This window comes from Atractosteus spatula, chromosome 22 (assembly GCF_055471065.1).
Source record: "Atractosteus spatula isolate fAtrSpa1 chromosome 22, fAtrSpa1.hap1, whole genome shotgun sequence".
In the NCBI taxonomy this organism is placed as follows: domain Eukaryota; kingdom Metazoa; phylum Chordata; class Actinopteri; order Semionotiformes; family Lepisosteidae; genus Atractosteus; species Atractosteus spatula.
Genome location: NC_142727.1, coordinates 17,372,798 through 17,398,543, shown reverse-complemented (window position 1 = coordinate 17,398,543; position 25,746 = coordinate 17,372,798). Strand labels below are relative to the sequence as shown.

At 52.5% G+C, this 25,746-nt stretch overlaps 1 protein-coding gene across 8 annotated transcripts in view; it reads left to right on the top strand.

Annotated features, from left to right (window-relative positions):
- Positions 1-25,746, top strand: part of aplp2 (amyloid beta precursor like protein 2) — a 65,646-nt gene that overhangs the window by 23,185 nt on the left and 16,715 nt on the right. For 4 of the 8 annotated variants that reach the window (XM_088939510.1, XM_088939508.1, XM_088939509.1 and 1 more), the window contains exons 3-13: positions 4,665-4,794; positions 9,471-9,583; positions 10,159-10,358; positions 10,559-10,764; positions 11,034-11,201; positions 16,394-16,524; positions 17,321-17,395; positions 17,519-17,677; positions 22,178-22,306; positions 23,205-23,304; positions 25,159-25,323. In XM_088939510.1, coding sequence (XP_088795636.1) covers positions 4,665-4,794; positions 9,471-9,583; positions 10,159-10,358; positions 10,559-10,764; positions 11,034-11,201; positions 16,394-16,524; positions 17,321-17,395; positions 17,519-17,677; positions 22,178-22,306; positions 23,205-23,304; positions 25,159-25,323 — 1,576 coding nt within the window. The remainder of the gene's footprint in view (positions 1-4,664; positions 4,795-9,470; positions 9,584-10,158; positions 10,359-10,558; positions 10,765-11,033; positions 11,202-16,393; positions 16,525-17,320; positions 17,396-17,518; positions 17,678-22,177; positions 22,307-23,204; positions 23,305-25,158; positions 25,324-25,746) is intronic. The other 4 variants (XM_088939514.1, XM_088939512.1, XM_088939513.1 and 1 more) reach the window with 1 other exon arrangement.

The following is a 25,746-nucleotide window of genomic DNA, read 5'->3' as shown; positions in this document are numbered from 1 at the left end:
GAACCCGGCTGGGGAGTCGTGCTCAGAGCCCAGCGGCCTGGGCTTCGGCGCGGTGACTGAACCCCGCCATCCGCTGGGAGACCATCGCCGTGCTCGGAGGCCTGTCAGGGCTGGCGTCGATGAGAGGGCACGGCGCGCGGAGCCGCCAGGGCAGGGGCAGAGGGAGTGGGGCGACACCCGGTGGAAGACGGCCAGCGCTCTGTGGAGCGGCTCGGGCCGCCCAGGAAGGCGGAGTCGTGACGATGTGGGAGCTGGCAGTAACGCAAGGCTCTGGCTCGTCCGAGGGAGGCCCGACTGCCCTGCCGTGTCCTGGACACTGACCTGGCTCCAGCAGTCCGTCCTTTCCTGCAGGCCAATCCAGATGTGTCGATTCTCCAGAAGGCCAATGCGAGTTCACACAGCCACAGAAGTACAAAGCACAAAGGCACTACTGCACTACTGCAAGAAAACCATGTGGAGGTCACGCCACGCCGTTCCTCCCGACCCAAGTCTGATAGGATCGATAGGGCCACAGCCACAACTGGCCAGCTGACCAGCGCAGAACAGTTACAGCACACCCCACAGCTCTCGGCCCAGAGGCGGATCAGGTCCGTGAATCAGCCCTGCTAACTCTCCAGGAGGCCGTACCCAATACCAACTTTTAGTGTTTTCATTTTCACAGCGTGGGATTCTTGGATGCGCGTTCTTGTCCACAGTTTTGTGACTTGAGTTTTCATTAACACATTGTTTCAAGTGGAAAACGTTTCATTAACAGGAGGGGCAGATGGGCCGTAGGCGGCCTTGCTGACTCAGCAGTGTAGGCTGACTGACACCGAGCAGAGGAGCTGACATCACATCCCATCACTGCTCCCTGTCCCTGCCCCATACATACACACTGTACGTGTGCTTGTCAGGGTGTGTGTAACTGTGTGTGTGTAGATGTGTCAGGGTGTGTGTAACAGTGCGTGTGTGTGTAGATGTGTCAGGGTATGTGTAACAGTGTGTGTGTGTAGATGTGTCAGGGTGTGTGTAACAGTGTATGTGTGTGTAGATGTGTCAGGGTATGTAACTGTGTGTGTGTAGATGTGTCAGGGTGTGTGTAACAGTGTATGTGTGTGTAGATGTGTCAGGGTATGTAACTGTGTGTGTGTAGATGTGTCAGGGTGTGTGTAACAGTGTATGTGTGTGTAGATGTGTCAGGGTATGTAACTGTGTGTGTGTAGATGTGTCAGGGTGTGTGTAACTGTACAGTAAGTATGTGTAGATGTGTCAAGGTGTGTGTAACAGTGTGTGTGTGCTTGTCAGGGTGTGTGTAACTGTGTGTGTGTAGATGTGTCAGGGTGTGTGTAACTGTGTGTTTAGATGTGTCAGGGTGTGTGTAACTGTGTGTGTGTAGATGTGTCAGGGTGTGTGTAACTGTGTGTGTTTAGATGTGTCAGGGTGTGTGTAACTGTGTGTGTGTAGATGTGTCAGGGTGTGTGTAACTGTGTGTGTTCAGATGTGTCAGGGTGTGTGTGTGTCTGCGTGCGGGACGAGCCCAGCCTGTCTCTGTACTCCAGGTGTGTGTGTGAATTTGGCAGGCCTGCTGTCTCCCTGCTTGTGCACTCAGTGCAGTCACGCGGCTTGTGTCTCCAGCTCCGGTAGAGGCTGCGTATCTCTGGCAAGGAATTCATGATCTCCTTCTCCCTTCCTCTCAGCTCGTCCCTCTCTTCCGCTGTCAGCTTCTCTCTCCTTCTCTCGCTTTATTGACATGTAGAAACATTAATCACAAGTGATTACAAAATCCAACCAAGTGCTAAAGAGATTGCAGATCCTAATCACCCACATGGCCATACAGTACCAATCGCTGAATGCGCTCTGGAGCTGAGCTTTCTCTCTGCTCTGTGTGTGTAGCATCCCTGTCAGCTCTGGGAACAGAAACGTCTGTCAGAGCCTCTTTTAACTGAAGTGTGAGCTATTCAGTCTGATAAAGAGGCTGTGTGGTGTTCTGGGACTGTGGTATAGTGTGGATGGAGTCTGGGCTGAGCTTTCTGTCTCCCTGCTCCGTTTCAGTTTCAGTTCAAGACGCTTTGTTGGCATGACCAATGAGTGTTGCCACAGCATATACAATTAACACAACATCTAGAGACATTTACAATACAGACACATCATAATACATTTACATACAGACATAGAGATGCTCTGAAAGAAAGGCTCACTGTTCCTCAGGCTGGGACAGGAGATCACATACTGGGCTGCCAGTTCAACTGAGTTCCCTCCTCCCTCTCCCAGTAGGATTGGGAGTTGCTGTGATTCTGGCAGGTGTAGGAATTCTGGGATTAGATTTGTAAATTTGGGGTGAATGTTTGTCAAATCCCAGAATGCAGTAGGAAGTGCACCTCTGTCTCTATTTCTCCCCACTGGCAGTGGGAGCACAGCCTGTCCTCTCTGGGCAGCCAGGTCTGCCTGTGTCGCCCAGTTTCTCTGGCCAGGCTGTGGTCACTGAGCCTGTCCTCTCTGGACAGTCAGGTCTGTCTGTGTCCAGTTTCTCTGGCCAGGCTGTGGTCACTGAGCCTGTCCTCTCTGGACAGTCAGGTCTGTCTGTGTCCAGTTTCTCTGGCCAGGCTGTGGTCACTGAGCCTGTACTTCGTCAGGGTCTGTTTCTTTTTGCTGTTTCTTATCTCGGTCAAATATTCGGCCAGTGTGTATTGTCTGTTTAGGGTTCTATAGCATTCCAGTTTATGTTGTGTTTGTGTGTGTGAGATATTGGTGTTTGATCTGTGCTGTGATGTGGTTGAGTCTGAGTTGTGGTGCTCTAGCAGTGCTGTCCTGAGGCTGGCTGTGTGTTGTGTGTATTGTGCTGTGATGTGGTTGAGTCTGGGTTGTGGTGCTCTAGCAGTGCTGTCCTGAGGCTGGTTGTGTGTTGTGTGTATTGTGTTGTGGTGTGGTTGAGTCTGAGTTGTGGTGCTCTAGCAGTGCTGTCCTGAGGCTGGTTGTGTGTTGTGTGTATTGTGCTGTGATGTGGTTGAGTCTGAGTTGTGGTGCTCTAGCAGTGCTGTCCTGAGGCTGATTGTGTGTTGTGTGTATTGTGTTGTGGTGTGGTTGAGTCTGAGTTGTGGTGCTCTAGCAGTGCTGTCCTGAGGCTGGTTGTGTGTTGTGTGTATTGTGTTGTGGTGTGCTTGAGTCTGAGTTGTGGTGCTCTAGCAGTGCTGTCCTGAGGCTGGTTGTGTATTGTGTGTGTTGTGCTGTGGTGTGGTTGAGTCTGAGTTGTGGTGCTCTAGCAGTGCTGTCCTGAGGCTGGTTGTGTGTTGTGTGTGTTGTGCTGTGGTGTGGTTGAGTCTGGGTTGTGGGTCTCTAGCAGTGCTGTCCTGAGGCTGGTTGTGTGTTGTGTGTATTGTGTTGTGGTGTGCTTGAGTCTGAGTTGTGGTGCTCTAGCAGTGCTGTCCTGAGGCTGGTTGTGTATTGTGTGTGTTGTGCTGTGGTGTGGTTGAGTCTGAGTTGTGGTGCTCTAGCAGTGCTGTCCTGAGGCTGGTTGTGTGTTGTGTGTGTTGTGCTGTGGTGTGGTTGAGTCTGGGTTGTGGGTCTCTAGCAGTGCTGTCCTGAGGCTGGTTGTGTGTTGTGTGTGTTGTGCTGTGATGTGCTTGAGTCTGGGTTGTGGTGCTCTAGCAGTGCTGTCCTGAGGCTGGTTGTGTGTTGTGTGTGTTGTGCTGTGGTGTGGTTGTCTGAGTTGTGGTGCTCTAGCAGTGCTGTCCTGAGGCTGGTTGTGTGTTGTATGTATTGTGCTGTGATGTGCTTGAGTCTGGGTTGTGGTGCTCTAGCAGTGCTGTCCTGAGGCTGGTTGTGTGTTGTGTGTGTTGTGCTGTGGTGTGGTTGAGTCTGAGTTGTGGTGCTCTAGCAGTGCTGTCCTGAGGCTGGTTGTGTGTTGTGTGTGTTGTGCTGTGGTGTGGTTGAGTCTGGGTTGTGGTGCTCTAGCAGTGCTGTCCTGAGGCTGGTTGTGTGTTGTGTGTATTGTGCTGTGATGTGCTTGAGTCTGGGTTGTGGTGCTCTAGCAGTGCTGTCCTGAGGCTGGTTGTGTGTTGTGTGTGTTGTGCTGTGGTGTGGTTGTCTGAGTTGTGGTGCTCTAGCAGTGCTGTCCTGAGGCTGGTTGTGTTTTGTGTGTATTGTGCTGTGATGTGCTTGAGTCTGGGTTGTGGTGCTCTAGCAGTGCTGTCCTGAGGCTGGTTGTGTGTTGTGTGTGTTGTGCTGTGATGTGCTTGAGTCTGGGTTGTGGTGCTCTAGCAGTGCTGTCCTGAGGCTGGTTAGTGTCGGTGTGGATTGGGCCAGTGAGCCTCAGGACCAGCTGACTCAGAGGGCACTTTGTAGGGCTCAGCTCTTGGCTCAGCAGGGCCTTGTGCTGGTAGTTTTGTATTTTTGTAGTTTAGGTGTAGCCAGTACTTTATGACTCTTTTCTTTCTCCATCACTCTCTGAAAGTAAAATCTGGACTCGGAACAGTGATGTTGGCAGGATTGCACGAACAGCACTACCGCAGTGATCACACGCAGCACCCTGCCATATGTCGTGTTTGGAAACCTTATGAACACAGATGAAAAATGCACAAAAATCAATGCACGCACACACAAACCTAGGTATGCCTAGAAAATGATTCCCAAAGATGGGATCTGCCGTGGCGCCATGGACTGACCCTCCTGCCGTCTCTCTCTTCCAGATGTACCCTGAGCTGCAGATCACCAACTACGTGGAGGCCAACCAGCCCGTCAGGATCGAGAACTGGTGCAAGAAGGGCAAGAAGCAGTGCAAAGGCCACGCCCACGTCGTGGTGCCCTACAAGTGCCTGGGTGAGAGGGCCTGGGACACCGCCAAGCGGGGGAGGGGGGCACGGCCAGCCTGCTGGCATGTGACCCTTGTGGTGGATTCAGCTTGTGCTGGCTCAGGGGCTACAGGAGAGGCAGTCTGTCAGGCAGGGGTCAGCAGGGGTCAGCAGAGGTCAGCAGGGCTGTCTGGGCGGGAGAGCTGAGGCTCAGGGGCCTGATGGCACTGATGTATGACTGCAGTATGTACGACAGAGCACACACACCCGAACACACTCACGCTCACAGATTTACATACAGCAGTCACAGCATCAGGCCCGGCTGCCATCAGCTTGTCAAGAGAAGCCAGGAAGGTTAGTTTTACTGCCTAGAGGTGTGTTAGTCTGAGCTGAACCAGGAGGCGTGGGCTTTCTGAAGCTCCCGAATGTTGGTGGTTGTTTCTGCCCGCAGTTTATCTGTGCAAGAGCTGCAGTTATCTGTCTGCCAGCTCGCGCGGTTCGGCCGCAGCCCCCAGCCCCCCCCACAGCGCTCACTCGCAGCGGATGATGGAGTGCTGGGTGTTACGAGCTGGAGGAGCCATTAGCGGCGGCGCTGAGCTGTGAAATCACCTGCCACTGGCAGAGTGCTGGGAACCGCTGACACTGCAGCCCTCTGCTCATCCGCGTGCGTGTTTCTCATGTTGGTCTTTATTGAGATTCCGATTCCCTCTCCCTCTCGTCTTCGCTTCAACACCCTCCATCCCTCCGCCTGCTCCTGCGTCTCCCTCTCCCTCCGCACCCGTCTCACTGTCTGATCCCCCTCTCACCCCAGTTCAAATTCAAGCAGCCTTACTGGCGTGACTGACGAACTACAGTGTTGCCAAAGCACCTACAGACACGAAGAGTACTAACACCTCTTAGGACAGAAACACACGCCACACAGAGCCCTCTCCCTCTCCCTCCCGCTCCGAGGGCAGTGAGACCAGAGCTGGAGTGGCTGTGTATTTCAGGCTGCGGCAGCCGCGTGCTGCTGGCAGGCCGGTGCTGGACCCCTCCAGCCTCCGCCAGCCCCTCTGCATCACACAGATTGAAGAGGCTGTGGCAGTGTTGCAAGGATGGCCTCCCACAGCTTTCTGTGCAAGACAGATTGTGCCATTCGTATGTTCAGGGAGTCAGCAGGGAGGCGAGATCGATTCCTCCAGTGAGGCTGGAGGCCGAAGAACGATGGGATTATAATGGCGGGGCGTGACGGAGACGCCGAGAGAGGACAGAGACTGAGGGTCTGACCTCGGGCCTGCTGTCTGAATCTGAATTGGACAGGGAGAGAAGGGGCTGGGGACGGAGACAGGAGAGAGGTGGCGATGCAGTCTGGTGGGTTTAGTCTGAGTCTTGTCTGAGGCAGCTGTGTGAGCAGCGAGGGCCGGAGAGCTGCCCCTGTGCGTGACGAGCTGCAGATCGCTCCACTGCGCTCGTCTCTTCCGCTAACTGAGCATCGAGGTGTCTCTTAAATCATTTACACCAGCATGCCAGAACAATTTCTCTTTCTGAAGACCTGAGCGCTCGTAACCTGTCAGTGTTGCTCACTCCCAGAGCCCCGTGCAGGATTAAGATCACCACGCAGGGCCACACACAGACGCTCAGGTGCAGTGCAGTTTCCCCAAGAGTGAGACAGAGCCTTCTTCGATCTCTGGCACAGCTTTGGTGAAAGGCGTAGGATGTCAAGCACACCGAGGTTAACAAATACGAACAATGACAATGACACACTAAGCAACGCAACATAAACATAATAACATACAAGACACGATATTAATAGACAATAAAATAAATAGAGGCCTACATCCTGACCAACCAGAAAAACCCCAGACTGCTACCAAATATTCAAAATTCTGTTAACATCTACACAGGCCAACAAGAGAGAAACCAGCTCTCTGAATCAACAGAATACAACCTCCAGCTAAACCTCTCTGTAAAATTAGACGTTACAAAGTGAATGGGAACCTATCTCCCTATTCTAAAAACACACCCACTAACCAGAAGAGGCTGAGTTTAATAGAGGGATTCTCCATGCAGGAAATCAGTTTCCTAACAGAATGGCAAGCTGTCTTATCAGGGTTCGAATGCTGAGCTCCAGTCTGGTCTTTCTGGACGATCTGGACAAGGAGCTCCTGCCTGGCACTTCCTCCTCTATCTCTGTGTCCTCCCTTTCCCTTTCTGCTCCTTTTCTCTTCTCGTTCTCCTGGCTTCTGCCTCTTCCTGTGTGCCCCCCCTCCTTCTCTGGACCGGCCTGCTTTGCGCTGTGTTCCTGGACTGCTGCTTGACACCCGAGCATTTACTCAGAACCGAATCAGCCAGGGCTAAGCAGAGGCTTCCTTTCCGCAGTGTGTCTGTAAGTAATTAGTGGAGAGATCTTCAAACATTTACCTGAGCCAGGTTCTTAGACACCACAGCAGTCACTCCCAACAGCCGTCACAGTATTATGGGAAAAGTGGGCGCTGGAGCCCCGAGCCGGGCCGGCTGTAAATCCCCTCGGCATCCCAGGCCTCTTGTCCCTGCGGAAGCAGTGGATTATCTGAGATTAGCGGAGGGGGGAGAAGAGGACTGTTACGCAAGCAGCCGGGGTGGAAGATTAGCACAGGGGCCCGACAGGAAACTCATCCTTTACAGATGAGTGGCTCACCTGTAGGAAGATCTGGGAGCACGCGCTGACTGACAGACATGTCCAAGCGGCAGGAGAGGTTCTCAGGTCTCACCCTGGTGGTAGCAGAACAATCCAGAGCCTTTCCCAGAAGCACAGGGGCAGGCAGGACCGGGAGCACGAGTCTGCTCTCCACAAACAGTCGGCAAAGACTGCGCGCCTACAGGGGGAACATGCAGACTCCTCACAGACAGGCCGCTCGTGGAAGAGGGCCACACTGCACTCCCAGGTGGAGGGGAGGGGGTGTGAGGACAGTGGTGTAGCCTGAGTGACCCTCAGATGGGCAGGGGGGTGTTGTCTGTACCCTGTCTGGAGGGCTGGAAGGTTCCTCCAGGCACAAGATTTCTGAATGGAGTCCATGGCTGATCTGCTGCCTGTCCAACCCCCCCCAGGGGTTAGATACACTGTCTACCCAGTGCAGAGACACACAAGAGTCACAGGAAAGAGGCCTCCTATCTGACCACAAGCATTTAAACTTTTTAGCCCTCTCCTCTGTGTACCCTGAATGGTATTGGAGAAGGATCAGTATATTTAGTTCACCTCTGTGTCCATGTTTCCGAGACAGCAGCTCGGGTGTCTGTGCTGAGTGACACACCATCAGCACAGTCAATTAAATGACCTTGGCTAATTTGAGAGTTAGTAACAGTTAATTCTGACTGTAAGCAGTATTGTAAGTATATAAAGTTATGGAGGCTAAGAAGTACATTTAAGACTAAAATGCAGAAGCCCTTTACACAAAGGGTTGTGGGGGTTTGGAACAAGCTGTGCAGCTTAACCCCCCCCCCAAAAACAATTTTAATGCAGATAGGTAATCAGTTGCCTGTGATCCGAGTTTCCAACTGAGCAATCGAAACGGGAACTGCCTCTTAAACCTGCCCCTGCTCAATGTCAGTGTTGCACACTATATTTCAGCTTTTAATGGGCTCCTCAGATGTCAAAAGCAGACCGCCTCAGCCCCCGCCTCGCTTGCCAGCACTTATTCAGACCCATTTCAGAGGTCATGTTGCACAGTGGTGCGGGTTTCACGGGGCACAACAGAAATATTATGCTGCACACTGGCCGGCCTGCCCTGCGGTGCGAAGGAACTATTTAAAGATCCCCGTGTTCTCTGCCCTGTCATTTCTCAGATCTAAACAGGGCTCTCTCTTTCTCCACAGACAGGCCTCAGGATGTGCTCTGGTGTCTCGCCGGGCTGGAAATGTGAAACTCTCTCCTTTAGAACTCGCTTTCACAGGCCTGTGTGGTGATACAGCGTTGCCAAAGCAATAACAATTGGTAAACGCTGACAGAGGCGGAGAACAATAACTGTATTATTAACCTAGCATTGGAGAGGCTTGCTCTGTCCCCCAGGCTGTGACAGATCACACGCTGGGCTGCGGCTCTGTTGAATTTCCTCTCCCCTCCCCCCCACAGGACTGAGAGCTGCTCCGGCTCCGGCAGCTGTGGCAAACAATACTGAGGAAGAGCTTCCGATTCCTCTGTTATCTTCTTGCATTTTTCTCATTCATTCCTTTCCCTCCCCCCTGTCCATCTGTCCTCTTCCCCCTCTCTCTGTTCCGCCCTCCTTCTTTAAAAAGAAGCTGTGGTTTAATGGGTCCTGACCTGTAATTACAATCTGCGGGCGAGACAGAAGTAAATAAAGCTTTTTTAAAAGAAAAAATATTTGTGAAAGTGGCCCAGGAGAACCGCTTGCCTCTGGAACCTGGAGCAACATGTCGCAGGGATCAGCCTGTCTGCGGTCTTCGGGCTTACAGCCCGCAGCCTGTGGACTCAGGTTCGACTCCGTCCTTGGACGCCTGTGGAGGGGAGTTTGCTCCATTTCCCTCCCACTGCCCAGACCTGTGGGCCTGGTTAACTGCTCCTGGGGGTCAGTCCGGTCGGAAGGGTGATGTTCACAAGTGCATCAGAGTGCTGTACAGGGCTGCACCTCACTGATGGCCTGCCAGGGGCGTAGCACTGGGGGGGTGAGCTAACGCCGATGGCACAGGGGGAGTGAGTTACTGGTGATAGCGCGGTGGTTGTTGTTGCAGTGGGCAAATTCGTGAGTGATGTGCTGCTGGTGCCTGAGAAGTGCAAGTTCTTCCACAAGGAGCGAATGGACATATGTGTCAGCCACCGGCAGTGGAACAGCGTGGCCAAGGAGGTAGGGCACTGTGGGATACTGTTGTGCACTTTTATCACAGTGTAGAGGAACTGTGGGGTACTCTCAGCGACAGCTTGGAGCACTGTAGGACACTAGGGTACTCTCAGGGACACTGTAGGACACTGGGGTACTCTCAGGGACAGTGTGGGGGCACTGTGGGGTACTCTCAGCGACAGCTTGGAGCACTGTAGGACACTAGGGTACTCTCAGGGACACTGTAGGACACTGGGGTACTCTCAGGGACAGTGTGGGGGCACTGTGGGGTACTCTCAGCGACAGCTTGGAGCACTGTAGGACACTAGGGTACTCTCAGGGACACTGTAGGACACTAGGGTACTCTCGGGGACAGTGTGGGACACTGGGGTACTCTCAGGGACAATGTGGGGGCACTGTGGGGTACGCTCAGGGACAGTGTGGGGTGCTTTCAGGGACAGATTGGGGCACTGTGGGGTCCTGTGGCTATACAACGTGCCTTGTGCCTTGAGGGGGGGCTCTCGAGGGGAGACACGGTAGAGGCCCTGCCCGCTGGGATCAGGGTGTGCTTTACTGTGCCCTCACGCCCCTCTCACCCGCAGGCCTGCTCCAAAGGTGGCATGGTGCTGCACACGTACGGCATGCTCCTGCCCTGCGGCATCGACCGCTTCCATGGCACCGAGTACGTCTGCTGCCCCACGGCCCCCAGCTCCCCTCTCTCCCAGGAGGAGGATGAGGAGGAGGAGGAGATAGACGATGTGGACGTGGAGGAAGAGGAGGAGGACGAAGACATTGTTGAGAGGTGTGTCAAACACTGGGACAAGCGCTTCACAGACACGGTCAGGTTCCCCGGGAACAGTGCTTGTGATGTTGAGTCACTAGCCAGCATACTGAGCTGTCGCTGAGCTGCGCGGCTCTGGACGCAGACAGTGCTGGAATCTGGTTTAGACCTGCGCGAGGCACACCTGCCTGACGCCTCTCCCTCTCCCCGACCCCCCTCAGCGTGGCGCCCCCAGAGGAGCCCTCGCAGCAGGGAGGCGTGGAGGCACAGGAGGAGGACGAGGAGGAGGACGAGGAAGATGAAGAAGAGCTGGACTATGTGTACGAGGATGAGGAGGGGGACAGAGACGAGGAAGAGGAGGAGCAGAAGGACACCGAGAGCACGCAGGGCAGACCTGACCTCGACCGGACCTTCCAGGAGGTCAAAGGTAAGTCCACCACTGTTCTACTCCGATTGGCTTTTGTTCTGTATCAGGACTGCTTTGAGTTTGTTCTTTATTATTATTGTATTTGTTTTGATTTTCTATTATTATTACATATACAGCATGTGTCAATTTTCTGTTATTATATTATTATAATAATAATAATAATCCTCATCTCCATCACTGCTCGGAGCACACAGTACCGCCAGTCAGTGAGGGCTGGCTGCTCGCCGGCGCCCCTGTGGCGGTGCTCTAACCCTGTCCCGCCCCGGCAGCGGTGTGCTCCCTGGCCCCCGAGACGGGCCCGTGCCGCGCCTCCATGCCGCGCTGGCACTTCAACGTCAGGCAGAGGAGGTGCTTGCGCTTCGTGTACGGCGGCTGTGCCGGCAATCGCAACAACTTCGACTCGGAGGAGTACTGCATGGAAGTGTGTAACCGCCTGAGTAAGTCACAGCCCCTGTGCGCACTCTCCTGACATCTCACCCCCTACACTCACTTCCTACACTCTCCTGACACTCTCACCCCCTACCCTCACTTCCTTCACTCTCACTTAACACTCTTCCTAACACACTTTCCAACCCCACTCACTTTCTTCCCGACACTCATGCCCTGTGCTCACTCTTCCTGATACACTCTTACCCCCTACACACCCTTTCTTCCTAAAACACTCTCACTCTTCCTGACACATCATCACCCCCACTCGCTCTTCACACTCACCCCCTAGTCTCACTCTTTCCAACACTTCACCCTACACTTAGTCTTCCTGACACTCTCACCCCCTATACTTTTACTGACTCACCCCCACTCTTCCCAACACTCATCCCCTACACTTCCTCAGCCCTACTCTCACCAGGTCACCCCCACTGACACTCTCATCCCCTACACTCATTGACTCATCCCAACTCTCACCCCCTATTCTCCCCACTCACCCTGAGTCTCACTCTTCCCGACTTTCACCCCCTATAATCTCACTTCCTACTCTCACCCCCTACTCACCGACACTCAACCCCTCACCCCCTACTCACTTTCCAATACTCCCTACTCCTCTCACCCCCTACTCACTCTTCCTGACACTCCTGCCTCCTACTCACTCACCCCAAGCCTCACCCCCCCTTCCCAACTCACCCCAAGTCTCACCCCCTACAATCTCACTTCCTGACACTCAACACTCACCCTGTCTCACTCCCTACATGTCCTCACCCCTCTCACCAACACTCACCCCTTGCACTCTTCCTGACTTACCTCCTACACTCCGACTCTCATCCTGACACTCACTCACCCCCTCTTCCTGACATCCCTACACTCATTCTCCTAACTCACCAACTCACCCCATCTCACCCCTACTCACTCTTCCAAACTCACCCAGAGTCTCACCCCCTACACTCATAGACTCTCATCCCAACACTCTCTCACCTGGTCTCACCCCCCTACACACTCACTCTTCCCAACTTACCCCGAGTCTCACCCCCACTCACTCTTCCCGACACTCCTGCCTCCTACACTGACACTCACCCCCACTTCCTCACCCCTCTCTGACACACACCCCCTACTCTTCCTACACTCTGACACACTCACTGACACTCACCCCCTACTCTCTTCCTCTCACCCCACTGCACTCTCTTCCTGACACTTACCTCCTACACACCGACTCGCCCCCTACTCTTCCCAACACTCTGACTCTCACCCCTACTCACTCTTCCTCTCGCCTCCTACACCCCCTCACCGACACTCACCCCCTACAATCTCACTTCCTACTCTGACACTCAGGCTCTCATCCCCTACGCCCCCTACTCACCAACTCACCCTGTCTCACCTCCTACTCACTCTTCCTACCACTTTCCTCCTACGCTCCCTAACTCACTGTCTCACCCCCTCACTGACTCACTCCTCCAAACTCACCCCGAGTCTCACCCCTACTCTGACTGACACTCCCTACACTCTCACCCCTACTCTCTTCCCGACACTGAGACTCTCACCCTGAGTCTCACCCCTACTCACTCTTCCTGACTCTCGGCTCCTACTCTTCCCGACATCCCTACACTCTCCTCCCAACACTCGCACCAACATTCTCACTCCTCTTCCCAACACTCACCGACACCCCCTACTCTCACTTTGACTCACCCCTACACTGACACTCCCTACACTCATCCCAACTCTCACCCCATCTCACTCCCTACGCTCACCGACACTCACCGTCTCATCCTCTTCCTCACCCCCCTCACCAACATTCTCACCCCCTACTCTCTACCCAGCACTGACACTCACTCACCCCCTCTTCCTCTCACCCCCTGCACTCTCTTCCTGACACTTACCTCCTACACTCTCACCGACACTCACTCCCTACTCTCACTCATCCCAACTCTCACCCCCTACACTCTCACTGACACACTCGGACACTCACCCTTCACTCACTCTCACCCCCTACAATCTCACTCTTCTTGACTCTCACCCCCTACTCTCTTCCTGAGACACTCTCACCCCCTGGACTCTCTGACTCGTCCTGACACTCTCACCCCTTCCATGTGCTCTTTCACACTCTTACCCCAGCGTGCACTCGCCCGATACACTCTGTAGCACTGAATCAAACACAAAGAAAGGAGCACAGCTGCTGAGTCACTTTAATATGTCACCTGAAGGACAGAGCATAAAGAAGCTCAGTCATTTGCTTTGCTTCTGACAGAAATTGTTAACCTCCTGACAGCAAGCCTGTTACCACACTGCCAGTCTGTCCTGTAGCGTCCTGCATCACTGCACACGGAACCGGCTCTGCTGCGTGTCTTCTCCACGGCCTCCGTGCCCTGTGTGGGCAAGCTACCTACCTGAGCTCACCGGCTGGAGGCCCCCCAGTCTCTTCAGTGCGGAGGAGGGCAGTGAGCGCTGCAGGACCACCGGCTGGGCACAGTGCAGGCCAGCATCCCCTCACTGCACAGGGGGCACAGTTCACCCTTCCAGCAAGAGCAGAAAAATCCATCCACTCTTTTTCCTTTAATAAGAAAAGGTCCTTACCCTCCACTCAAAGTGCAAAGTACAGGTCACGGGGATCCCCTCCACCCCCACCAGTGTGCAGCCCACCTGGATGATGCTCCAGTCCGCTCCCCACACACCAGCTCTCAGTGGGGAGGAGAGCAGAGTGATGAGGCCAGTTCAGAGACGGGGGGTATTAGGAGGCCATGATGGGTAAAGGCTTTGCAAATTAAAGGGAAATAAAAGGGAAATCTGGCCAGAACGCCAGGGTAACACCCCTACTCTTTCGAGAAATGCTCTGTGATTTTTAATACCCATTAAGCCATACCAGTGTCCACTTGGGGAATCCAACATGCGCATGCTGGGTGCTCCAGGGAGGATTTGCAGACGGGGACCACACCTGCTGCCAGAGCAGCACAGCGTGTCCCGGAGGCTCTCATGAACCAGAAAGTTTCCGGCTTATAAAGCAGGAGACAACCACCTCCCAGCATGCACTGCAGGTGCACCAGAAACTTGCAGCAGAGTGAAAAACTCTGACACACCATGCCAGAAGCAGGCATGTCCCTTTTACTGGACCCGAGTCACCCCCAGCTGTCCACCTGTTCACTGAGCCATGCAGTGACTGTCTTTTCAGCCTGTTGGCTGAGCTCATGAAAAGGACTTACTGTATTGTTTCGTTTGTTTTCTTGCATCGATATTTGCAGGCCTTATCCAGGAACTCCTTCCTGGCAGCCTGTCAGAAAGATGAGGATGTTTGCCTTCTGGGAGGGAGGATTAGCAACTGCAGCGCTGTAGGACTACAGACACACGTGGGAACACAATGACAGACACTCACACATGCACACACTTGGATTCCCGGATCCGTGAGCACTAATTGGCTCTCTGTTCTTTACCGATCCAGGTTTCACTAGATAGAAACTCCATACAGGGAGAAAGCTGACCCCAGCAATCGTTTTGGCATTTTGAGATTTAACAGAAGATGCCTTTTGGTTTATAAAACCCTTCGTTGTCTGTTTGACAGGGTTACTGTACCTTTGTCGGGACATTTTCACAGATTTGGTCCCCATATTTGAAGTGCTCCCTGGCACACATTTTCTCTTATACAACACACTCCTGCGCACACTCCCAGTCTCTCGCTCACATGTCCTCTTTCTCTAACCCCAGCACACTCTTAAAGGGGAACTGCAACGTTATTTTCATATTTCGAGGTTAGGAAGAATTGGCATGGATGAACGCATTTCAAACCACAATAAAAATAAAATGTACACAGTAACGTGTAAAAATTTACATCACAGAATAGACGTAATTTTCAGGTGTGCGCAAAGCCATATTCTGAGATTCAGATCGAGGAAACAATACTTCTGGTGAGGTGAAGCAGCATTGTAAACAATTGTTAATCTGTCTCTTTAATCCAATACAGATATTACTCTTCAACGTCTACACGGTTTTGCCAACAAATAAAACTTGTTAACTCTGCACGAAGATTACGTTGGAACATTTCTGCGGTGAAGTATCTGCTGCACAACCTGTACTTGCTGACTCAGACATCACATTAGTGAGCAGGAAGGGCCGCTTTGCGTCGCAATTCTCACAAACTCTCACCCGTGGAGAGAACAGGGGTTTGCAAAAACATGGCGACTTACAGTACTTTAACAAAGTTCATGATTTTGTGCTTAATTTGGAATTTGAAAAATTCTGTGATTGTTACCAAGATTTAATAACCGGTCTGAGATACTGGGACTGCAGTTCCCCTTTCATGCACACTCCCGCACTCTCACACTCACGTGTGCTCTCTCTCTCCCTCTCGCTGTGCCTCAGCCGGCTGCCGGCTGCAGTCCCCCGTGTGCCCACCTTCCTCCTGCTGTCCGGCCCTCACCCTGTCTGTCGTGTGGCGCGTCAGTGTCCTCGTTTGTGCTTCACTCCTTACATCTTCGAGAACAGCTTTCTCTCCGATCGAAGACTGTTAGTGCGTTGGCCACATCTGTCAGCTTGTCACTCCTGTGATTTAAAGAAAATGCGGTTTCACAATAACCTGTAATTGGGGGCACACATGCAGAATGGACAAAAAGAATGATCTGTCACAAGGGACACACTTCTGTAGGTGAGGGCACTGGATCAGCAGCATCTCTGAGCTTCAGTAATGATCAGAGATAATCGGAGATTTCCCTCTTGCTGGACTGCTGCTGCCGGATTGTGACTGACTCAGCGGAGGCCCTGTCGCAGTCTTGCGGCTGGTCCAGAAGAACACATTTACTTGCCTTTGTTGAGAGCTGTCAGACCCCTGGCCTTAATAGTTCTCCTGTGTCTTACCGGACAGATGTGTAACTCAGGAAGAGTCGTAGATTGCAATACACAGGCCTGGCTTTCCCAGCTAGAATTCCAGCCGGCCCCTTGAGCCCGATTCTGGAATCTCGGCACAGCCGCTCTCCTGAAGCAGCCGTGGCTCCAGGTTTCGGATATCATGCGTGAAAATTTATTTCTGTTCTTTTGTCTGTGTTGGCTTTGCGGCTCCTGTCAGCCTTTACTTGTGCCTGACCGACTCTGTGAGTGCTACTCTTGACTGTATTAATGAAGCTTTAATTAATTATCCAGCTGCGAAAGCCTGTGTGGCTGCCGCAGAGCCTAGCCACTGCCTGTCTGACCATCCCTTCTCCTTGCCTCTGTCCGGCAGTCCCACCCACCCCCCAGCCCACTGACGACGTGGACGTGTACTTCGAGACGCCTGCCGACGACAAGGAGCACAGCCGCTTCCAAAGAGCCAAGGAGCAGCTGGAGATCCGGCACAGGCACCGCATGGAGAGGGTGAGCGGCAGCACGAGGGAGCGGGCTGTGCAGGAGGGAACGGGCTGGAGTACGAGGGAGCGGGCTGGGGCAGGAGGGAGCGGGCTGGGGCACGAGGGAGCGGGCTGGGGCACGAGGGAGCTGGGGCACGATGGTGTGGGCTGGGGCAGGAGGGAACGGGCTGGAGTACGAGGGAGCTGGGGCAGGAGGGAGCGGGCTGGGGCACGAGGGAGCTGGGGCAGGAGGGTGCGGGCTGGGGCACGAGGGAGCGGGCTGGGGCACGAGGGAGCTGGGGCACGATGGTGTGGGCTGGGGCAGGAGGGAACGGGCTGGAGTACGAGGGAGCTGGGGCAGGAGGGAGCGGGCTGGGGCACGAGGGAGCTGGGGCAGGAGGGAGCGGGCTGGGGCACGATGGTGTGGGCTGGGGCAGGAGGGAGCGGGCTGGGGCACGATGGTGTGGGCTGGGGTACGAGGGAGCGGGCTGGGGCAGGAGGGAGCGGGCTGGGGTACGGAGGAGCGGGCTGGGGCAGGAGGGAGCGGGCTGGGGCACGAGGGAGCTGGGGCAGGAGGGAGCGGGCTGGGGCACGATGGTGTTGGCTGGGGCAGGAGGGAGCGGGCTGGGGCACGATGGTGTTGGCTGGGGCAGGAGGGAACGGGCTGGAGTACGAGGGAGCGGGCTGGGGTACGAGGGAGCTGGGGCAGGAGGGAGCGGGCTGGGGCAGGAGGGAGCGGGCTGGGGCAGGAGGGAGTGGGCTGGGGCAGGAGTGGGAAAGAAGAGTTCCTCAATCTGTGCCTTCCTCTCTCGCTTGCTCTGCAGGTCCGGAAGGAGTGGGAGGAGGCCGAGCGCCAGGCCAAGAACCTGCCCAAGGCTGAGAGACAAACGCTTATCCAGGTGTGTCCATCGCTCTCTTTGGGCACCCCTTCAGCTTCACACTGGCAGCAGTGTGTGTTCTCTGCTGTCCAGATACCTGTTCTGTGTAACCCCCGTCTCTGTCTACCCCCTCCTCTCTCTCAGCACTTCCAGGCCATGGTGGAGTCTCTGGAGGAGGAGGCGGCCAGTGAGAAGCAGCAGCTGGTAGAGACTCACCTGGCGCGTGTGGAGGCCATGCTGAACGACCGCCGCCGCCTGGCCCTGGAGAATTACTTGGCCGCCCTGCAAGCCGACCCCCCCAGGGTGAGGCTCCGTCACGCCGACGAGACCGCTCCCCGAGGCGGCACCAACACGCCAGCTCACTGGGCTGGCAGCTGACATGGCAATCCATCGAGACTGGGGACCGCAACAGGCAGGCACTGCTGTTCTGTCAAGCGCCTGACAACGGGCTGACTGACCGGTGTCTCGGGGAGACCAGGGCCGTGTCTCAATGTGCACACTTGCGCCTCGGGTCTGCGAGGGCTCAGGGTGTCCCATTTCTAATTTGTGAAGTATGCATCGGAGCCGACTTCACTGAGGGAAATCGCCCTCAATCCCTCACTGAACAGAGAAGCTCCATGTTCTCACCTAGCAAAGCGAAGAGAAGTTACCATGGACAATAAAATATTCATGTGTTAGTAAAATATAAACTTTTTTACAATATAAACTTTTAAAATTGATAAAATGTTATGTAAAAACATTTCATTAGGCTACTTTAGATTCATATGTGTTCCAGGTACAAAGTGCTGACATAAAGGTAGACACTCCAGTTTGACTATTGAATATCCGTTAGTCTGCAGTGTAATTCGTATGAAGTTTTTAATAGTACAAAGCTACGTGGTATTGCCAGGTTTACCTTACTTTACTTCAGCCCCCTTGAATCAATCTCGATTAACGTGAATGAACCCGTCATGTTTCTCGCACTGTCAGTTTTGTACTGGGACAGTCGAGATGAAATGTTTTTAATAGTACAAAGCTTTGAGTAAACAGAGTGGTACTGCCAAGTTTTTCTTAGTTTACTTTGCCCATTTCGAGTCCAGCAGCTCAACATGAATGAGCATGATGCGTCACTACTTGTGTGCAGGGACAGACAAGATGACATTCAAACTCCGAGCAGAGAACAAAATTCTTTAAAAAACGTGCACTTACCTACTAAAAAGAAAAGAAGAGAACTGGGACACAGCCTAAGTCCTTATCAGGGGCAATGCAGTACACTTAAGGGACCCCTCTGTCTCTCCCCCATGGCACCCTCGAGGCTCAGGGGACCGTGCTGCCCTGGACAGACACGTCACAGGCAGAACCTGGGCCTGCAGGCGGCGTCACCATCGTTGCCCCAGAGGGAATACCAGGTCATCCGCTGGCTGCCCTCCCCCTAATCACACTGTCACACTGACACATCTGCAATGAACAGGCCTTGTATGGCAATTTACTGAGCTGTCACAGGTGTCAGTTTGCCGGGAGCTGTTCTCTCCAGGCTCGACAGCACAAGCGACATTCCTCACACAGTAATGAATCAAGTGGTACCAGCTACTCCCCCCAAATCAGTGAAGGGTGGAAGCCTTGAAATTAGAGTGCATGGCCATCGGGCGTCTTCGCTAACTCAGAATGGCACTGCATGCCCAGTGGTTTATTTTGCAAGCTCTGATGGAGTTCTTGCAGCTAATTGAAGTAATCACGTCTTCTATTCTCTGTCTCAGGTTCTTACCGTTTTTAAACATGAAAACCCCTCACGTGTCTGAGGTCTATACTTACATACGGTACCAGTCAAACGTTTTAGTACGCCTGCTTGAAACCAGGTTTTTCATGCTTATCTGTGCTTTAAACTATATAAATTTGTCTATAAACACTTAATATTTAATTACAAGATTTGTGTACTTATAATCTTAAGTGAATTGCATTGAAAATGTTCATTTTTCATTTTTAATAAAATGAACACCCAAAGCAAGCAGATTTAAGTCTGAAGCCGAGGTTAGTTAAAAGTCAGAAATGTGTATAACGTGGTGTTAGCACTGAAAGAAATGTAAAATAGTCTCTGTTAGATGTTCTCACAGTTAACTAGCATGTTATCTCATTAAACTTTTGTCACCAATTCTTGGTAAACAGGTGAGGGTCCACGATGACTATAAATATAGGAAGCATGGGCAAAAGTTTGTAATTCCTGAATGAGCATGGCATAATTTGCTCAGCAAGCAAGGAAAAAAGATATAATTTAAAAAAATGAAGGTTAATCTTTAAGACAAATTGCAAGAACTTTGTCTCAGTGTCAGTAACTGCTGTGGCCAAGACTATAAATGATATGATGAAACTGGCACACGAGGACCGAAAAGGGTAAGGCAGGCCAAAGGTGACCTCAGAATCAGAGAATACGTTCATTAGAGTCACAAGTCTGCGAAACTGGCGACTAACTGCCCCTGAAATACAAGCTGAGCTCAATGCAACTAGAAGTACAGATGCTTCAACATCAACTGTTCCAGAGGAGGTTGCGTGAAGCTGGCCTCAAAGGTCCAGTTTCTGTGTTTTTTGGCCCAGGCAAGTCTCTTCCTCTTATTGTGCCCTGTTGGTTTCTTTGCAACAATTCTTCCTGGTAGGCCAGCGTCACGCAACCTCCTCTGGACAGTTGGTGTTGAAACATCTGGGGGAAGGCCGGAGTTGTCTTGTGAGAGCTGCTAAACAAGTGACAGGCTGTTGGAAGTCAGATATGTGTTTGAGTAATATCTATACGTATATAAACAGTTATTGCAATTCTCATATTTTTCTGTTAACTTCACAATCCTGCTATGTGTCTCTAAGGTGCACTCAGCCCACGTCTCTCACCCGTTTCTATGACCAGTCTGTCCTCTCTGGAAAATCTGGTCTGCCTGTATTTGTTTCAATGTCCAGTCTGTTATCAATGAGACTGAACTCTCCGGACACTGAGGTCCATCTGTTTCCAGCTTCTATGTCCAGTCTGTGGCCATCTGAACTCCAGATAGCCAGGCCCGCCTGTCTGTTATCACTACACCTGACCTGTCTGGACAGCCAGATCTACTGATGTCCAGCACTACGGTCAGGCTGTCCAAGCTGTGATAACTGAGCCAGTCCTCTCTGGAAACTTAGGTCTACCTGTGTCCTGTCTATGCTCACTGAGACTGTCCTCTCTGGACAGCCAGGTCTGCCCGTGTCAAGTTCCTATGTCCACACTGTGATGACTGAGCCTGTTCTCTGTGGACAGAGAGGTGTGCCTGTCTCCAGTTTCTATGTCCAGTCTGTAGCCACCAAGTCTGTACTCTTGGGACAGCCAAGTCTGTCTGTGTCCAGTTTCTATGGTCTGGCTATGGTCAATGAGACTGTCCTTTCTGGAAAGCCAGGTCTGTCTGTGTACTATTTCTACATACATACTGCTATCACTGAGCCTCTCCACTCAGGACAGCTAAATCTGCCCATGTCTCAACTTACTGTGTCCAAATTGTGGTTACTGAGCCTGTCCTCTCTGGACAGCCTGGTCTGCCAGTGTCCAGTTTCAGTATGCAGACTGTGGTTTCTAAGCCTGTCCTCTCTGGACAGCCAGATCTGTCTGTGTCCAATATCGATGTCCTGGCTGTGGTTACTGAGCCAGTCCTCTCTGGACAGCCTGGTCTGCCAGTGTCCAGTTTCAGTATGCAGACTGTGGTCTCTAAGCCTGTACTCTCTGGACAGCCAGATCTGTCTGTGTCCAATATCGATGTCCTGGCTGTGGTCACTGAGCCAGTCCTCTCTGGACAGCCTGGTCTGCCAGTGTCCAGTTTCAGCATGCAGACTTTGGTCTCTAAGCCTGTCCTCTCTGGACAGCCAGATCTGTCTGTGTCCAATATCGATGTCCTGGCTGTGGTTACTGAGCCTGTCCTCTCGACAGCCTGGTCTGCCAGTGTCCAGTTTCAGTATGCAGACTGTGGTCTCTAAGCCTGTCCTCTCTGGACAGCCAGATCTGTCTGTGTCCCAATATCGATGTCCTGGCTGTGGTCACTGAGCCAGTCCTCTCTGGACAGCCTGGTCTGCCAGTGTCCAGTTTCAGCATGCAGACTTTGGTCTCTAAGCCTGTCCTCTCTGGACAGCCAGATCTGTCTGTGACCAATATCGATGTCCTGGCTGTGGTTACTGAGCCAGTCCTCTCTGGACAGCCTGGTCTACCAGTGTCCAGTTTCAATACGCAGACTGTGGTCTCTAAGTCTGTCTGTCTGTGTCCAATATCAATATCCTGGCTCTGGTTACTGAGCTTATTCAGTCAATTATCACTCTGTTGTCTCTGGACAACCAGATCTACTAAATTCCAGTACTATCGTCTGACTATGGTCACTGAAACTGTTCTCTCTGGACAGCCAGGCCTGCCTGTGTCCAGTTCCTATGTCAACACTGTGACGACTGAGCCTGTTCTCTGTGGACAGAGGTGTGCCTGTCTCCGGTTTCTAAGTCTAGACTGTGGCCTTGTACTCTATATAGCCAGGTCTGCCTGTGTCCCGTTTTTTATATACAGATTGTGGTCACCATGTCTATCCGCTGTGGACGTCCAGGTCTGCCTGTGTTCCGTTTCTATGTCCAGTCTGTGGTCACTAAGCCTCTACCTTCTGGACAGCCAGGTCTGCCTGTGTCCAGTTTCTCTGTCCACAGTGAGGTCACTGAGCCTGTACTCTAGATATGCAGGCTTGCCTGTGTCCTGTTCCTAGGTCCAGTCTGTGGTCACCGGGCCAGTACTTTGTCAGGGTGTGTCTCTGTGTTGTCTCTCACTCTCCTCTCACCTCTCTCCTGCAGCCTCACCGTATCCTCCAGGCCCTGAAGCGCTATGTCCGAGCGGAGAACAAGGACCGCCAGCACACCGTCCGGCACTACCAGCACGTCCTGGCTGTGGACCCGGAGAAGGCAGCTCAGATGAAGTCCCAGGTCAGACGAAATCTCCGCTCCAGAGTGGCTCTTGGCTCCAGTCTGTTTCTGATCCAACACTGCCATAGCCTCGTCTTTTATTTCAGCGTCTTCATTCAACTTTTTTCCGGACTCTCCATGTCCCATGTTCCCATGTCCTGGGAACGGAGCACTCTGTGTGACATCAGTCATTTAATTCCAGATTAAAACCATGCTAGGGAGCGTAAACGCCCAAATAGGGTTTTTAAAAACTCCAGGAAACAATTCCTTCCTCTGAAGTTCCTATGGTGCTTCCTTCCCCAGAATACAAGGAATCCAAAGCCTGGTGGTGCTTTGTGCATTCAGCTATATATTAACACACAGGTCCCAGGATCTCAGCTGTCCCTCACCTGTAAGTCTGCAAGGTGTGTTCTGCGCTAGGCACTGTTTTGACAGTTATGTGCAAGCACGGTATTATATATACAGTCATGTAATCTGAGCTCCACCACGTCCAGAGAGACATGAACGACACATCGTGCTGCCACTGTGCCTGGAGAGGGAGTTCGTTTGAAGACAACTGGGCTGCAGTTTGCAGGGCTGTCATTCTCAGACCTTTTCTCAAAAATTACTGTTATTTTAACTCATTTATTTTCATTAAATTGAAGTCAATGCACTAGTTCTTTATTATCATATAAGGGAAGGTTACTTGTGTCTTTTAGCCATACAGCCTGTAGTACGTTATGCGACGGTATAGGGGTGGACCTGGTTATGTGTGAATCTGTCAAGACTGGTGCATCTGTTTCCTGTTTCACCTTCCGGTGGCGGCAGGCGATACGGCGCCCTTGCCAGCCTGTGGGGTCTTGGCGGCCTACAGACCCTGTGAGTGAGCTGTGGGGTTATGGGCTCACGCGTCTTTCTCCCTTCCTGTGTCCGGCCTCAGGTAATGACCCACCTGCGTGTGATTGAGGAGCGGATGAACCAGAGCCTGTCTCTGCTCTACAAGGTGCCCTACGTGGCCGAGGAGATCCAGGATGAGATCGGTGAGTCTCAGCGGACTCGAGCGGGCCAAGTGAGTCCTGGGGTGCAGCTGCAGGGTCAGACCTGTCTGCCAGTCCTGGGGAGGTGCAGTAGTGCAGCTCTGGGCTTCTGTCCATCAGCCTCTGACGGACCTGGACACCGCTCCGCTCCTGCGAACAGCTGGGTGTTTTCTCTCCCAGCCCCTCGGCGGGCTCTCGCTCAGGCGTAGCTCTGCGCAGGTGGCCGCGAGTGTCAGCGTTTTTCTGAGCCCCTCAGTGGATGCGCAGATGTTGGGGGGGGGGGGGGCAGTTTTGATGCTGAAAACTGGGGACAGAGAGAAATGCTGATCAGTCCCAGGTGAGGTGAACAGGTTAGTAATTACTTATAGGGATAACACTTTGTTCTGCCTTTGTCTACATTATGTGGTCCAGGACTGAGGACTGAGGACGCCCCGTTTCTAGCGTGAATCCAACAACGCTCTGAAAAAAATCAACTTATTTATTTTTCATTTATACAACTTATGATTTTTAGTGACATAATTACATTTGTCTAAACAACCTTGAGTGAGGAGCACCCGTTAACGCAGCTGGGTGCGCTGGAGCTGGTTGGAACATTAGCTTAGGTGTAGCAGGACTGTCCCCGCCGGGGTCTGAACCCACAGCCTGTGGGTCTAGAGTCCAGAGCCCTCTGCACTCCTGCGCACTGCCTCCCAGAGGTGCACGCGTCAGAGGAAGTATTCACCACACACGCCTCTGCATACTTTCACACTAAATTTAATCCACGTGTTACGTGTTGAGATTTCAGTTCAGTTCAGTTACAATGAATTTGAGTAGGATTACAGGAAAGTGTTGCTTTTAACTCCCTAATGTTGTGTTGATTAAAATGTCACCAGAGTCACTAGGAATTGCTTGTAAAGACAACTCCTACTGTATGTGTGTTGGTCTATGTGTACAGTTGCAGACATTTTTTAAGATTAAGCCCTCAAACACACTTTGTGGAAATGTAGTGCTTCCAGTTCTACGTGGATATAAATGAATCTAAAACTCATTTAAGTATAAATAACTAATTTCTGCATAAAACAAATGTACTTATTGGCTGCCAAGCTCAGTCGATGACAGATCTGGAGGTGTTGAAGAAGATGTGCCCACTGCAAGACTGGCAAACGTTGCGTTGGTTAGAATCTGAAACACACAATCATAAATAGAATTTGAGTTGAAGTTAAAATTGTGGCTCAGATGCACTGATTTGGATTAGTGTTGGCGTATTTGGGTTGTAATCCTCCTTCGCGTGTTGTCATTTTTATGATCCCCTTCAACTAAAAAAAGCAGGAGGGAAAAAAAACAGAAGAAATAAATCAGATCCTGACAGCAGGCTCGCCCCCCAGACGCCGCGCAGGACTGGCAGGGAAGACGAACAGGACACGGAGCTCTGCTGCGAGTTCCTGCTGACTGCAGCGCACATGACTCTGTGACAGAGTGACTGAATGGGGACAGGAGTGTTTCTCTTCAGTCCGCTCAGCAGATCGGAAATAATAAGAGCTGTCCTCAGATATATCCCATCTGGGCAAAGATCAGAGAGGATCTTAGTACAGCTTTTGCTAATTGGGTAGTGATTCCTCACAAAACAAGCTTCTCCTATTTGCTTTCTGTTTGCCTGTGGGTTTGTGTGCATTTGGTTGCTTCCCTTTCTCTGCCTCTCTGTACACATCTGCGTGTTAGTCTTTGTGTTTGGGTGGGGTTCATTCTGTCTGCCTGGCTGTGTGGGGGGGTTTGTCACTCTACATGCGGTGGACTGGGGGTCTGGAACAAGGATATACCAGTCTCTGCCTGTGCCCGTGTCACTGAGCGTGTCCCAATCCACCTGCCCCGCCCCCTCAGACGAGCTACTGCAGGAGCAGAGAACAGACATGGACCAGTTCCTGTCCTCCATCTCCGAGGCCCAGGCGGATGTCACCGTGTCCTCCGAGGAGAGCGTGGAGCTTCCGGGAAAACCTTACCGCCCCATCCGGGTGACAGCGCTGGGGTCCCTGCCCGAGTCCGAGGGTGAGTGGCGCCTGGGCCCCGTCGTGTTGTGAAACTTGGTCCACTTCCGGCGGTGGCGGGTTCTGATGAGCCCCGGACGCGTGCCGGGCTCTGGGCGCCCATGCGTTACCCGCGGGTACTGCAGGGCTGGCAGAGCCTCGTTTCCAGTCTCCGTTTCTCTCGCGCTGCAACAAAGGGGGGTGCCACAGAGCACTGCCAGTTTCGGAACAACAAAAAAAACGAACAAGAGTCTCAGTGGTTGAACTCTACAGGGGCTGTTCTTAGCAAAATTACAGGGCTACAGGAAAACAACATTCTTTTCATTCATCGGGAATAAGCGTCTTTCTGATAACGGTTATTACTGGGGTGGTTTCAAAGATCTGACACCTAGTTTAGCGCCTCCTGTTCCTGTGTTTATATATTTGACTTCCAGGCCTGCTGGAG